Consider the following 14165-nt stretch of genomic DNA (forward strand, 5'->3'; position numbering starts at 1 on the left):
ACGCTCGCTCGTGAGAAGATTCCCGTGATTGTCTCGGCACATGTCAGCTTGTGGCACAAAGCCTCTGCGCGAGCGAGTCAGCTTCTTGTAGAACTTCCGTGTGTCCTTAGCGCGGTACAGCTATTTCATTGCTTTGTGATCTCGTTCTTCCTGCTTGCGATTTTTCCTCGGGAAGACTGAGTTCTACCTGTTACGCGCCTGTTTGTAACGCGCCTCTTTCGCTCTCGTGCGGTGTTGCAACATTCTCGCCCATGCTGCATTCTTCTCGATTTTTAACTGTTCACATTCGCCATCGTACCAGTCTGTGATTCGGTGCTGCGAAGCCTAGTGCTGCAGCCGACGTACTACATATGGCGAATCGGATGTCCATCCAGCCATCTTCAAGTGTAGCTGCGCCAAGCTGCTCTTGCGTTGGTAGGGCCAATGCTAACTGCTGCGCGTAGGCTTGAACCACTTCTACGTTACGCGTGGTAATAACTGTCGAAAGTTTTGAGCGCATGCATACACAGCGACTAAGTAGTGATCCGAATCTATATTGGCACTTCGGTATGTGCGGACATTGGTTATATCCGATATGAATTTACCATCGATTAGAACGTGGTCTATTTGGTTGTCTGTTTGATTCTCGGGTGATCTCCAGGTGGCTTTGTGGATATCTTTGCTGGGGAAGAAAGTGCTTCGAACTACCATACCCTAGCAGGCTGCAAAGTTCACGCATCGCTGGCCGTTATCATTCGATACGGCGTTCAGGCTGTTTCGCCCGATTACCGGTCTGTATATTTCCTCTCTTTCTACGATTCGTACGTCACGCGGTGAGCAACCATCGTATGTTTGCTCTAACTGCGCGTAGTACGCTTCTTTTTCGCCATCAGGTCTCCCTCGTGTGGGCAGTGCACGTTGATGATGCTGTAGTTGAAGACACGGCTCTTAACTCTCAACATGTACATCCTTGCATTGATCGGCTGCCGCCTAGGCTGCCACCCAATCACACATTGTCGCCCGCTTTTCCACACTTACTGTCCACTCCAACAAAGTACCTGCATCGCCACGATGTCGAAGTTGCGGTAATGTATACCGCATTTAGTTCACCACTGGACTGCGCACTGAGTCTTCATGAGTGCAAAAACGTAAATAAAACTGCGCGATTGCATCAAATCAAATTGATGTCTTAGGCGCACTATTTCTTCGATGTATGCTGTAAAAGTGCTCTGAAGACTTCAAGTTGCTTGGATGCAATCGCGCACTTTTATTTGCGTTTTCGCTCTCTTGAAAACTAGTGCGAAAGTCCAGTGATGAACTAAATGCGCTATAATTCTTCGTAGAATATCCTGTCACATCCTGGGAAACCAAGTACCTTGTAATTCCATGTTCCAAGTTTCCAAACGTAGTCCTTTTTCATCGCATGGGTCTTTGCGCCGATTGTATCGAGTCGTATTTTCTCCTATGTTGTTCGCAATGGGGATTTTTACGGATGGCTTATTGGGCCTACGCCACCACTCCTGTCTCGCCGGAGGACCATCGTGCCAGTTCTGTTTAGCGTCCCAACCAACTCTGGAACTACCACGCTGATGGGGCTACCACCTTGGATCTAGCTGGGCATGATGCAGCATTTTTTACTCAGCCACTGGATGCCACAACAGACGCTGTTTGAGCCGCATCTCCTTGGTGAACAGACGCTCGGTCGTACCTGCTCAATCTAGTTGAAGTCAGAAGGACAACATTGCTCAGGCTGCACTACCAGCTAAGCACACAACTCTTAGCTGGCGGTCTTTGTCATCCCTTGACTCGTGGAAGCATGAGGTAGGAACTTATGAGGACCATAGCTATGTTTGACGCTCTCCTTATCGACTCACCGTTTTGCAGCCATCGAGACGAAGTTATTGACTTCTATGCAATTTATGCAATTTAAATCGATCAAAAGCATGAATAAAACAATCTAGATCCCTACACCAATTTTATTAACGTGAAGGTCTATCTTATATTCTTGTATGCCGTGGCTCGGATGTAGTTAGGTATAGCTCCTTACTTTTAAAGAAACAACTACGACAAGAACCCCCTAAGTGACGAGGAAAACCAAACCAAAGAGTATGTATTGTGTTTGAAGAAGTTTGTTTCCGCCACAATTATCATCGAAAGCAGTTAATATTCACAGTTTTAGATTTGTTTAGTAAAATTGTCTAATAACGGATGATGAGACACAAAAATTATTAGTAACCGTATATCTTTGTAAACAGGTAGCCTCACTCAACTGACAAAAATAGAATAATTAATGCTACATACAGGGTGCGGCAGGAAAAAATGCGAAAAGTTCAAGGCACTATTACACGCTAAATATGGGATATATATGACTATTTTTTCATGACAGTGTATCAGTCAATGTCTATATTCTAGCACTGAAAAAAAATGAACATATTTGATGTTTAACATGTGATAATGTAGGCCTAATAAGCGGATATCAATAAACTGCGCGCCCAATGGTTTGCCCGCGCCAAAACAAAATGACTATAACAGTAACAAAATTAGCTCAAGTTCGATGAACAACCAGACCACACTGATCCAGAGCCATGTAGTTTCACATACCAAATGAAATAAGTACATATATTTGATGATATTGTAGAGAAAATCAAAAAATTTGTTTTATCAGATGCGAAATTTAGCGACCTGTGCGATTTTCTGCGGTTTGAAAATTCTGGTTGTCTTCATCTTCAGGCGCCACCCTGTAAAGGTTAGTGACCAAAATGGGAATTTTTTTAAATAACTTTTCAGAAAACTAGCCTATTATAGATCATGGAACGTTGAAACATAGATTGGTTAATGTCAAATGGACGAAAATGAGGTTTGAAGTTGAAAAACACTTTCGCATTTTTTCTTGCCGCATACTGTATCTAACGGTTGCACAATATATATGTACTAAGAACAATGTGCTAATCTGTCGGTTATCAACAGTTTGATCTTCTGCTAGTTATCATGGCATTATAGACGAGTTAGCAACTTTCCATTTAATTCTACAGCTTTATTGACATATACACATGTTTTACATTAAAGTACATATGTCTGAGCACACACATACATAATCATCAGAACGGATTGAAAATGTCTTAACTTGTTCTTGTTTCTGATATTGTGATATTATAACAACTATTTCTGAAAGATATCAGAGACAGCTGTTAGTACTACCCCACCAAAAAAAAGTTCGGACTTGGTCATTTAAATTTCTCTCTCTCTCTTCTTGGCGTAACGTCCTCATTGGGACAAAGCCTGCTTCTCAGCTTAGTGTTCTATGAGCACTATCGTGTGGCAGGCACGAAGATACTCTATGCCCAAGGAAGTCAAGGAAATTTCCTTTACGAAAAGATCCTGGACCGACCGGGAATCGAACCCGTCACCCTCAGCATGGTCATGCTGAAAACCCGTGCGTTTACCGCCTCGGCTATATGGGCCCCATGGTCATTTAAATTTATCTCATTCAATTGTGAGAATATACCCATTAGATTTACTCTTTATGAGTTTAAATATTATTTGAAACCTTCTACAAGGAGTTGCGGCCCTTCTTGTTTGTGAAATATGTAGTATTGCAAAAACTACAACTTCTCATAAAGGGCAAACGTGGCCGATCTAGCGTTACTACCGATGACGCAGAAAGAAATTGCTCGTTGGAGTTGTGTTCTAGACGCTACAGGGAGATGATCAAAGGCAAACAACTTGTTTGCACTAAAGCTGAAGTATATTGAAACTTGTTAAACATCATTCAGACTTCTCATAAAGTTGCTGCGGTTGCTGAATATTTACGGGCAAATCCCAGAGATCAAGCTGATCAGATGAAGCTCTCAAATATTCATGAACTGCCATCCAGATGGAAACCGGCGTCAACGAGTGACCAGAACAATAAACCGATTTTGTTCACCGATGATTTACAAAGGCGTGGGTATCCAGCATAACCATGCTGAGGATGACAGGTTCGATTCCTGGTCAGTCCAGGACCTTTTCGTGAAGGAAATTTCCTCGACCTTAATGAGCATGCAGTATTTTCGTGCAAGTCTCACGCTATACACAAGCAAAATAGTAATTGGCAGGAGAAGTATTTAGTTAAAAACTGTGAAAGTGCTTGTAAGAGATAAAATAAGAAAATTTCAAACAAATCGAACAATTTCATTTATTCTTATTATATCTCCTACAGTGCTCATAGAACAAGCTAAGAAGCAGGCTTTGTCCCTGTAGGGGCGTTACGTCAAGAAGAAGAAGAAGAAGAAGACTAAAGAAAACATGTGTCTTGAGTACCAGACGCGCATTGAAGTTGAGAACCTCTTTGAGGAGAATATATGACGAAGTCACACCCCGAAATTTCAAGAGCACAAAATCTGAAGAACCAAATGACGGTATGTGCTGTAAAGTTGGTCGATTGGTGACCTGCTGGTAACAGTCAAATACAAGACCCTAAAGTCGTATACGCATCTGTAATAGGATGCAAACACATTATTGGAATTCAAAGGAACAGCCTATAACTCGATTTTATACTCGCTGTTCTAGTACTTTCACCGCACTGTCCATAAATACAAAACTGTCATCTGCTGGATTTCCCATTCACATGGGACTATAATGCTTTTATGGGTAGAATAATAAACATAATATAAAAAATATACCGTTGGAAAATCATGTTTGCAATGGAAAACAGTGTTTCTCATAAATGTGTTCTTTGGAAAAATGAAAAAATATCATATTTAAAAAAAAATTGTTCTAGACCCGCCGATAGAACTTTCTCATTTAAGTCTCAAATGAAAGGGGGACCCTCAGCTTTCGTTTGGTGGGTGTCTAAGCGATACCGATTTTTTTAAATTAATGTTGTCCACCAGACACACCGTGCACAGCCTGCTACGATCCACGAACTTCTGCGCAATGATGATAACATTGCAATGTTAACAATGCATTGTTACAATTATGGTGCATACATTTTTAATATAGTTTCTCGCATCTTATCAAAATATCGAAATTTATTTTCGTCGTGCAAAATGATCCATGCAATTACTAAAAATAAAGAGTGGTCTTTCTCATCCACAAACACTATTTCATAAGGGGTACTTGATTGAAGACTTTTATGGGGAGAGAAGACCGACTAAGATCTATGCCTCATGCAAATACTCCACTTTGTGAAGGCAAGGGAAAAGGTGTGACAGTGATCAAAAAAGCGGGTTGCCCGAATCCTTTCCCGAAATATACGCACGGAACTGGAGTATTATTACTACGCTGTAGAGTGTAGATTTAAAGTATTGAACAAACCTCGTGGATGAACCAGAAGCGGGCAGATTTTCGCCGCATTAAACAGTTAACAAAAATAGTAGTGATGTATTGAAAATTATTATTATTTTCCCTGGTTATTTTTCTCCTTCCTCTGGACTCAATTATGACATTTGGGAGATTACTAAAAAAAGCACAAACCGCTGATTGAATATTATCCTGAGTAAATAATCATGACATATGCAGTTATTTAATATGTTAAGTGAATCCTCTACATACACGGTGTACAATATTTAGAAGGTTGTCGGGGCCGTGGCGCAGTGGTCCACACGTTCGCTTCATAAGCGGATGGTCATGGGTTCGAACCCAGCCCCGGCACTTGCAGTTTTTCGTCAGTTGCTCTTCCCCCCGAGAGCAGCTGGCACCTGACCCTCTTCGGAGCATATAGCTCCAACGGACCCGGAATTTGGATATCGGCGAACCGCAGCTCATAATGGACCCCCCAATCGGACTGGAAAAGGAACAGCAGCTAAACATCAGTATCATCGTGCTCATCATTCTACCGTGAACAGGGTAGAAAAGTTGAAGCAGCACAAGGCACCAGTTCGATATAGTTGAATTAGAATAGAATACATGTAGGCGCTGCACAGAGTGCAGCGTCCAATTGGAATCGCTCACGTAGTGCCCTAGTGGACAAAAGAGCTGTTAATTAGGTTAAGGGCGGAAGGGACGGTCGAGGAAATATCCGCCATTGCTCTGTTTCTACTAAGATGGTAATCTCAGATTCTACTTCATATAATGGAACAAAAATCTATCATTGTGTATGCTTACTTGCAGTGCATATGCTGATTGTTTTTCAGCCTCATCTGTGCGATAGAAATCGAGATTACCATCTTCAAAATCGCGAGGCAAATTGTTAGAAAGAGAGGGAAGATAGGAAAAATAACACAGCGTCCCGATTCACCTTAAGTGAATAAGAATAAAAAAAAATATTTAGAAGGTGATATCTTCCGGAAAACTGACAGTTTTTTGATGACGTAACTCAAATCGTTCAGAGGCGATCTAGTACTTCACATCAATTGATTTGATATGTATGTTTACACAGGTTACTAGCCTGCCTTGGGATTTTTATGCCGTGTCTACATAGGTACCTACCTACATATGCCATCAAAGTTTCCAAAAATATTTAAAAATAAAACACATTCATAATTGCGTTTTGCAAGTAAAAATGGTATTCTGTTCTTAATGCTTCATTAATCTATATGTTAGGTTCCTTGTAAAGTACAATCAACCGAAATTATGTTTTCACGCATCCGCATTTGTGAGGATGAGAATTTGAAACAGTTCCATCTGTTTCTGTTTTCCACAACCGCGCTCATCATCGGTGGTGGTTTCATTAGGTGTGGCACGTGGAATTCCCTAGGTGCACGCTGGCTTTGACACCGCACCGTTCAGCTGCTCCATCTCCAAGGTTGAGCTTGAATTTGGCAGGGCTGTATGTGATTTTTTTTTATTAATTGAAAAATCTGAAGAAGGGGTTTTGGCTGCGGTATTTTTTATTAGTTGTCCAAATTGGCCAGCCAGCTTTGAGTTTATTAGTTGTAACTAATTGGTTTGAGGATTGCTTACAGATGCCCTGTATATAAATGCAGGTATGCCAGCGAGAGAGACATTATTCCACTTGTGGTCATTCAGTGAACAGCATTCGAAAACAAGAAAAAAATGTTGAAGGTAGCAGTTAGTGTGGTGTAAGCTCATCAGCTCAGTTTGAAACGTTTTGGTTTTCTTTTCAATTGACAGGTATCGTGCATTTTGGTTTTTGTGGCCATCACCGCCACCTCCGGTTATCACCTTCCAGCAGAGCATGAATATCATGTGGAACCTAAACATGCTGCTCCACATTATCACCAGGAAGAATTGCACCACGAAAGCAAGGAACACGATAGCCACCACCATGAAGATCACCATGATGCTCATCCTCAGTACAAATTCGAGTACGGAGTCAAGGATGACCACACTGGAGATCATAAAACCCATTGGGAGCACCGTGATGGAGATGTCGTGAAGGGACAATACACCCTGCACGATGCCGACGGTACGGAACGCGTAGTAGAGTACACCGCTGATCCTCACCATGGATTCAATGCCGTTGTAAAGAAGGTGGGACATGTTCATCATCAGCCTGAACATAAGGCTGAGCCACATCATGCTCCGGCAGCTTATGAAAGCCATCATCATCATGAGGAGCCGGAGCACCATGAGGAACACCACGAATACCACTACCCAGCGCAATATCACGGTCATGAGGATAGCTACAGCCATTATACCAAATACGAATAGGAGTGGAGACTGACCTTCGATCTGTGATAAGATTTCTAAAGAGTTCCTTTGATAACAACCTCATGGAGATGATTTCCAAAGAGATTAGTTAACGAAAGTAAAAAAGTGATGCAAATAACGAATGTGTTATGTGGATTTATATTGATGACAAAAAATGTTGTAAGTGAAGAAAAATTGCTTACAATACCGTCTACCCCCGTTGGTTTGACCGCATCTAATCTGAACACTTTTTAATTTGACCCCCTCTAATCTGCACATCGTTTAAACTAAAAATGGTTCAAACGTCATTCTGCTCATGGAACGAGGTGAAACGGAACGCAGAATCGAAACAAAACAGCAAAAAGGGTTACCATCAGTGTGGTTTTCGATGCCCACCGGGTTACTAGAAGTTCAAATTAAAAATGAACCCCGTTGGTTTGACCGGTTTGTGCGGCACAGTGCGCAAAAAAGTGCTTACCATGACGATTGCAAATTTATGATCTGAAATGCGATGTTTAAATCAAAATTGCAAGAAAACGATAAGAGATAAAAGTTTGATGTCAAAGAACGAATTGTAGAGTGGAACAGGGGCCACAACTTTGCCAAAGAAAGAATTTTAAATTATTACGCATTTTTCAAAGATAATTGACATAAACAAATTAAAACACACAACTTTTGAGATATTTGCTCTAGAAAACTTAGTTATTTAACTAAACCAATCGGTTCAAAGATGCCATTTGATATAAAATTCAAAAATCTTTCGATTAAGGGTAAAAAAACTGCGATAAGTTTGACCATTTTCAAGTTATAGCCAGTTAAGGCAATAAGAGTCAAAACATGGAAAGTTCAATAACTACGTAACGGTTGAGATTTGACCATATGCGTAGAACAATTTTTTTTCACCATTTATGGTCCTCTATCACCCATTAAAAAGTTTACACTCAGGAACCTAACACCCTGTATACGAGATGGTAATCACCGGTAGTCAGCAAGAGCATGCTGAGAGTGACGGGTTCGATTCCTTTTTCGTAATGGAAATTTCATTGACTTCCTTGGGCATTGAGTATATTTATTGCCACAATATATACCGTAAAATGAGGTGTTAAGGGACGGAAAAATTATTCGACCTCATTAATTCATGAGTTCTACTTCTTTTAACTTTCAGGAAAAGCAATCCGATCATTGTCTTGCTGCCTGCTACGCATATAGATTACAACATTTGACGATTTTTTGGAGAAATTGAAGATATTTAACAAAATATGCGAATTTTTGGAAAAAAATAAAATGGGGTGTTAAGGAATTTAAGGAAATGAATGTAAAAGTTCTTATATTTCAAAGAAAGATAAAAATTTATTGATTCTAAACAGTTCCTGTAATATTTCTTGAACATCACCGAAAAAGATTATCAAAGTCCCGAAGGTGCAGGGACAGTTTCATTATCATCTACCTTTGTATATGAGTTTTTTTCGTTAAAGCCTCGAAATCTGGAAAAAACCGTCAATTGTACCTGAGTGGCTTCAATTTTTACCAAACACATTATTCATAGTTACTATTTAGAGTAACCAAATTGAATAGTTCAGGCTGACCAACAGGTTGTTAACTAAGGATATGTATTTACAGTTTTCTGTTCACTTAAAAACTCATTTATATTGAAATGTTTTAAATGCAATCATCATTAGATGGCTCAGGGTGTAAACTGTGTATTCAATGCTGATATTTCTACTCTGGAACTTCGCTGATAGGTCGTATTTAAGATTCTGAGATATTTTAGCGGCCATGATTAATCTTCATAAATACTTTCTTTTGCAAGAGTTAGTGGCAGTCTGGTTGACATAATATATGGAACAAATGAGCATATTCCACATTTCCAGAAAGCTGTCAGCCAATAATTAATAATATTTAAATAAGAAAACAGACGGAAAATCTATTTTGAAGAATACGCCTCCGTTAAAACATAACAAAACACCTAAAGAACGCAAAATTCTGTAAAGATGGGACTACTGCGGCATTGAGTAATAAATATTTGACCAATTTTCTAATATGTATCAATGTAACACTTGTTTCATAAGATCTATATTGTATTAGTTGAATTTATCATCCATAGCAACTGTTGGGATGTCTATGACCAAAAATGAAATCCGTAATACGTCATTCAGAATAGTTACTGTTATACAATGAATCAATCGCCTCAAAACATCATGATACAAATAAAAAAGTTTTATGAGAAATTTAATCCCCTAACACCCCACCAATTTATGAAACTAAACTTTTTTCACAAAAAATGTTTGTGTTTGAAAACCACCTTAGTTACATCAAATATTTTACCCTAGTTTCGTTTGCAATGAGTTGTAGAACACCTTACAATTACTCACATATTTTTCCTAATAATATTTCTGACCTCACAAATGAATGTTTCAATGGTAGCGAAATTGAGAGAAAGCAATGCCGTTCTATTTTTGATGTCTAGTGTCCAGTTAAAAACGTATTTTCATGTGTGGTAATCCTCATAGTTATGCCTTTATTTCCAACACACATTTGAAGCGAATTTGGAATAAGTAAATGAATTTTTATACGGTTTGGCGATTTTTCAAAGTAGTGTGTAAAGATCAATCCCTTAACACCCTATGAGTTCTTAACACCCCATTTTACGGTACGTACAAATGCAGAATTCGTAATGACAGAGAAAGCTCTCATTTATTAACCTTCCAGGACGCGCGCCATCAAGCAACCGAAACTGCACCGCGCTCGCGCTGTATACGAAAAGCGAGGTTTTTTGCTGGTGTTGTACTTTTAACAACAGCGCGTGCGCTGAAGGGTTAACTGTGGATGTGCTCATAGAACGCTAAGTTGAGTAGCAGGCGCTGTTCTAGTTAGGGTGCTATGCCAAGAATAAGAAAAAGAAGACAAAGAATACACTCAAACCTCCATTTAGGTAGGATCCATTTAGGTAAAATCTATTTAGGTCCCTCCATTTAGGTAACGTTACCTAAATAGAATTTGGTTGTGTTCAGAACAGTTGGAGTACATGAGATTGATGACGTCATACCCGACATCAACCTATCATTCACCTGTTTTTATTTTGGCCACCAAACCCAACATAGACCCAACAGTTGTTCGATGTTGGTCCAACAGTGGCCCAACATACGATAAAAATTAACCCGACTTTGACCCGACATTCAACAATTTTTCAGTCTGGCGGAATTTTGCAGGTTTTTTTTGTGTTCCGTGGCCAGCTAGTCATTTGCATGACAGTTCTCACCTGAGACCCTCCAAAACCCCCGAAAACGCCCCTGAAGCCCCTCCCCTCCAGAATCTCCCTTGAAAGTTCTCTGAAACTCCGCATGATCTCCTTTAAATCTCCTAGTAACTCTCCCTTGTTGAACTTCTTTGCAACCTTGTAATCCATTTAGGTAATTAACTGAATCCATTTAGGTAATGAATCCATTTAGGTAAAAATTCTATTTAGGCAGTCCCGACCCATTACCTAAATGGAGGTTTGGGTGTAACAAGAAATCCAGTTCAACAATTTAAGAATGTGCGTCACAAACTGTCGGATCCACGGTTCGCTATTATAGCGATATGCGACCCCCACTTAGCGACTGCCTGACACAGCAATTGCTGGGCTGCGTCACCAGTGGTTCATGTTCAGCAACGTTACCTGCACTTTGACTTGTTTGCTGTGGCACTTCTGAAGGTCGGGAACTTCGAGCCCTTCATTGGGTGACGCAAGCTCGAGGATCATTTCTGCTGTATGAGCACGACTAATACGTTGTATGTCTGCTCCCAGTGCAACAAACTGCCCATTGTAAAAAGGCAGTTTGTTACAAGTTGGCATATTTGATTAAAAGCAGTAGTTGAGTGTTTTTGAGTGTCCAAATTTACTTTGGACCAATCAATTAGAATTGAATCGATTTGGCCTAGATCCACTCGCCACTGCGAGCATAACAAGCCACATATAGCCCTGACTTTGAATATTTTTCAAGTTCAAGGGGAGAAAACTTTGCATACACCATATGCGACAATATGTATAAACACTCTTCTTCTAGAACAACCACCGATAGTATGGCGTTTAGCTGAGAGTTGTTTATGTTTGGAGAAATATCGATCGGACGCGCGATCAAAACGCAATGCGTGTTGCAAGCGACAGTCCGTCTTGGGTTTTCTTTTTGTTCTTCCATTTAGAACAGATTACCTCTTATGGAACATGGCATATGTTTCGATAGATGGAGATAGGAATCCATTCAATGATTCATACAAGGCATAGATTCAGCCACTTATTCAAGGCGAGAGCCTGGGGTAAGGAACAATCGATCCAACTGTGATTATGAGTATTCGTACTACAGGGGTTCTCGAACGAATTTGAGTACGAGACATTTTCTTCATACATTTGAGTACGAATCAATCAATTGGGAAACTTCATTTTTATCATGAATTAGATCTTATCCCCACCACTTTATATTGATAGTGTGTGAAAATTTTATTTATGGGTAGGGGTTGCAAATTTGGAATATCATACCCCCCACCATATTTCGAATAAATATTTCCGAAGGTGAACCGATCTCTCCCCACCACTCTTTAGGGATATTTTGTAGGATCCGATCAAGAATAATCGTGGATCCGATCTCTCTCTTTCATTCGTCACGGATAAAAAAATCCGAAGTTGAACCGATCTCTCCCCACCACTCTTTAGGGATATTCTGTAGGACCCGTATCCCGATCAAGACCGATCGTGGATCCGATCTCTCTCTTTCATTTGTCACGGATAAAAATTCCGAAGTTGAACCGATCTCTCCCCACCACTCTTTAGGGATATTCTGTAGGACCCGTATCCCGATCAAGACCGATCGTGGATCCGATCTCTCTCTTTCATTCGTCACGGATAAAAATTCCGAAGTTGAACCGATCTCTCCCCACCACCTTTTAGGGATACTTTGTAGGATCCGTAGTATCCCGATCAAGACCGATCGTGGATCCGATCTCTCCCTTCCATTCGTCACGGATAAATATTCCGATGTTGACCCGATCTCTCCCCACCACCCTTTAGGGATATTTTGTAGGATCCGTAGTATCCCGATCCAGACCGATCGTGGATCCGATCTCTCCCTTCCATTCGTCACGGATAAATATTCCGATGTTGACCCGATCTCTCCCCACCATTTTTTTTTTTTTGGGGACCCGAATTATCCCGATGCTGAACGAAAACTTTTTTTTTTCGTCATGGATAATTATCTCGGACGTGGTCGGATTGAAAAATAGAAAAAGGCCCCTTTAGGGTCGGACTTCATGAGGATGGTTTGCCTTCAAATTATAAAATGATGGGTTCGATTTTTATGGGAACACAAGTGATATGGAATGATGTTTAGTTTTTAAGGACGAGAAAAACTATCGGTTTGAAAATATACTTTTGGTGTGTAGAAACGGGTTGGGTTCCAATAGAATCGAAGTTTGCATTAGATTCAATGTTTGTTTTTAACTCGCCATGAAAAATCAAAGTTTATCCCGAGCTCAAGATTTTTTCTAGGCGCAGGGGCTGAAACGCATGCAAGTTCGGGGGGAAAATTTTGGAATGCGATTGGTCAAATGAACCGTTTGAGTTCATGTAATCAACCAAAAGGGGAAATATGATGAATATGATTGGTCAAATGAATCTCTTTGATTCAAAAAGACATCATATGGGGAAACAGCACAAATGAAAGAAGGATATATGCACATCTCTTTCCAGCTCAGGAACTCCAGGATTCCTTTCTGATTCCAGAGTGGGGATGATTGAAAAGTGTAATGCATATGTATTGTAATGAGAGTTGATGTGTAGGTTGAAATCTCAGGATATAAAAACCGCTGTCGGACCCTTGATCGAGGAAGTGCTTAGAATTTTTTTTAAGAGTTGTTATTAAGAAGTTGAGTTATTTAGGGAGTTCTTAGTAAGTGACATTGAAGTGTATAGTGAAGACTAGGAAGTTCGTTTTTATTTTGTGAAAAAAAAGAAGAAAAACAGGAAGAGTAATCCTGAAAATCTGCACATGGAAAACGCAGCTAAGTATAAGAACTAATAAATAATCTATTTTAAGGATTCATTTAGCTTTTCCACAAAATATCACATCCGAAAAGTACATTTTTTTTATTTTTTTTACAATCGCTCGAGATTGGGGCGGTTGCACCAGATCTACGATAATTATGTCGCTCCTCACCCCCCCCCCCATTGTTCCGAATACTATGTTTCTTCCGTCGAACTCGTCACCTCTCGCGTGTCCGGCAACTGCCCTTTTTCCTTTTTTTTTTTGGTCATGTGTCCCTACGCTCATGTACTCCGATATCTTCTTCTTTATTTCCTTTTCACTATGTATTATGGACCCTACTCTCTTCCACTACGGTGAGGACGGTCTATTCTGCTGTATGGGATGCCTGGCTAGGGTCCGACTTACTGGCATCACTGCCGACACTCTTATGCAGCTACCCGCGATTTCGAAGGCCTCCGTCTGAGTAGACTTCAGTAACTTCAAGTTGAATTCCATAGCCAATATCGAGGCCAATATAGCCATAGCCATGTTTAAGAAAGTCTGATCATAGCAGGTTATGCAGTGCAGTTGTCACAATTTTTCAAACCTACGTCCAGA

General features: G+C 40.3%; 1 protein-coding gene across 1 annotated transcript; it reads left to right on the top strand.

Annotated features, from left to right (window-relative positions):
- Nucleotides 1-6855: 6855 nt before the first annotated feature.
- LOC109404302 (histidine-rich glycoprotein-like) lies at nucleotides 6856-7690 on the top strand. The gene is made up of 2 exons (XM_019677135.3): nucleotides 6856-6963; nucleotides 7033-7690. The coding sequence occupies exons 1-2, from the start codon at nucleotides 6955-6957 to the stop codon at nucleotides 7570-7572; spliced, it is 549 nt and encodes a 182-aa protein (XP_019532680.1). The 5' UTR covers nucleotides 6856-6954; the 3' UTR covers nucleotides 7573-7690.
- The last annotated feature ends 6475 nt before the right edge of the window (nucleotides 7691-14165 follow it).

Source organism: Aedes albopictus, chromosome 2 (genome assembly GCF_035046485.1).
Source record: "Aedes albopictus strain Foshan chromosome 2, AalbF5, whole genome shotgun sequence".
NCBI classification, from domain to species: domain Eukaryota; kingdom Metazoa; phylum Arthropoda; class Insecta; order Diptera; family Culicidae; genus Aedes; species Aedes albopictus.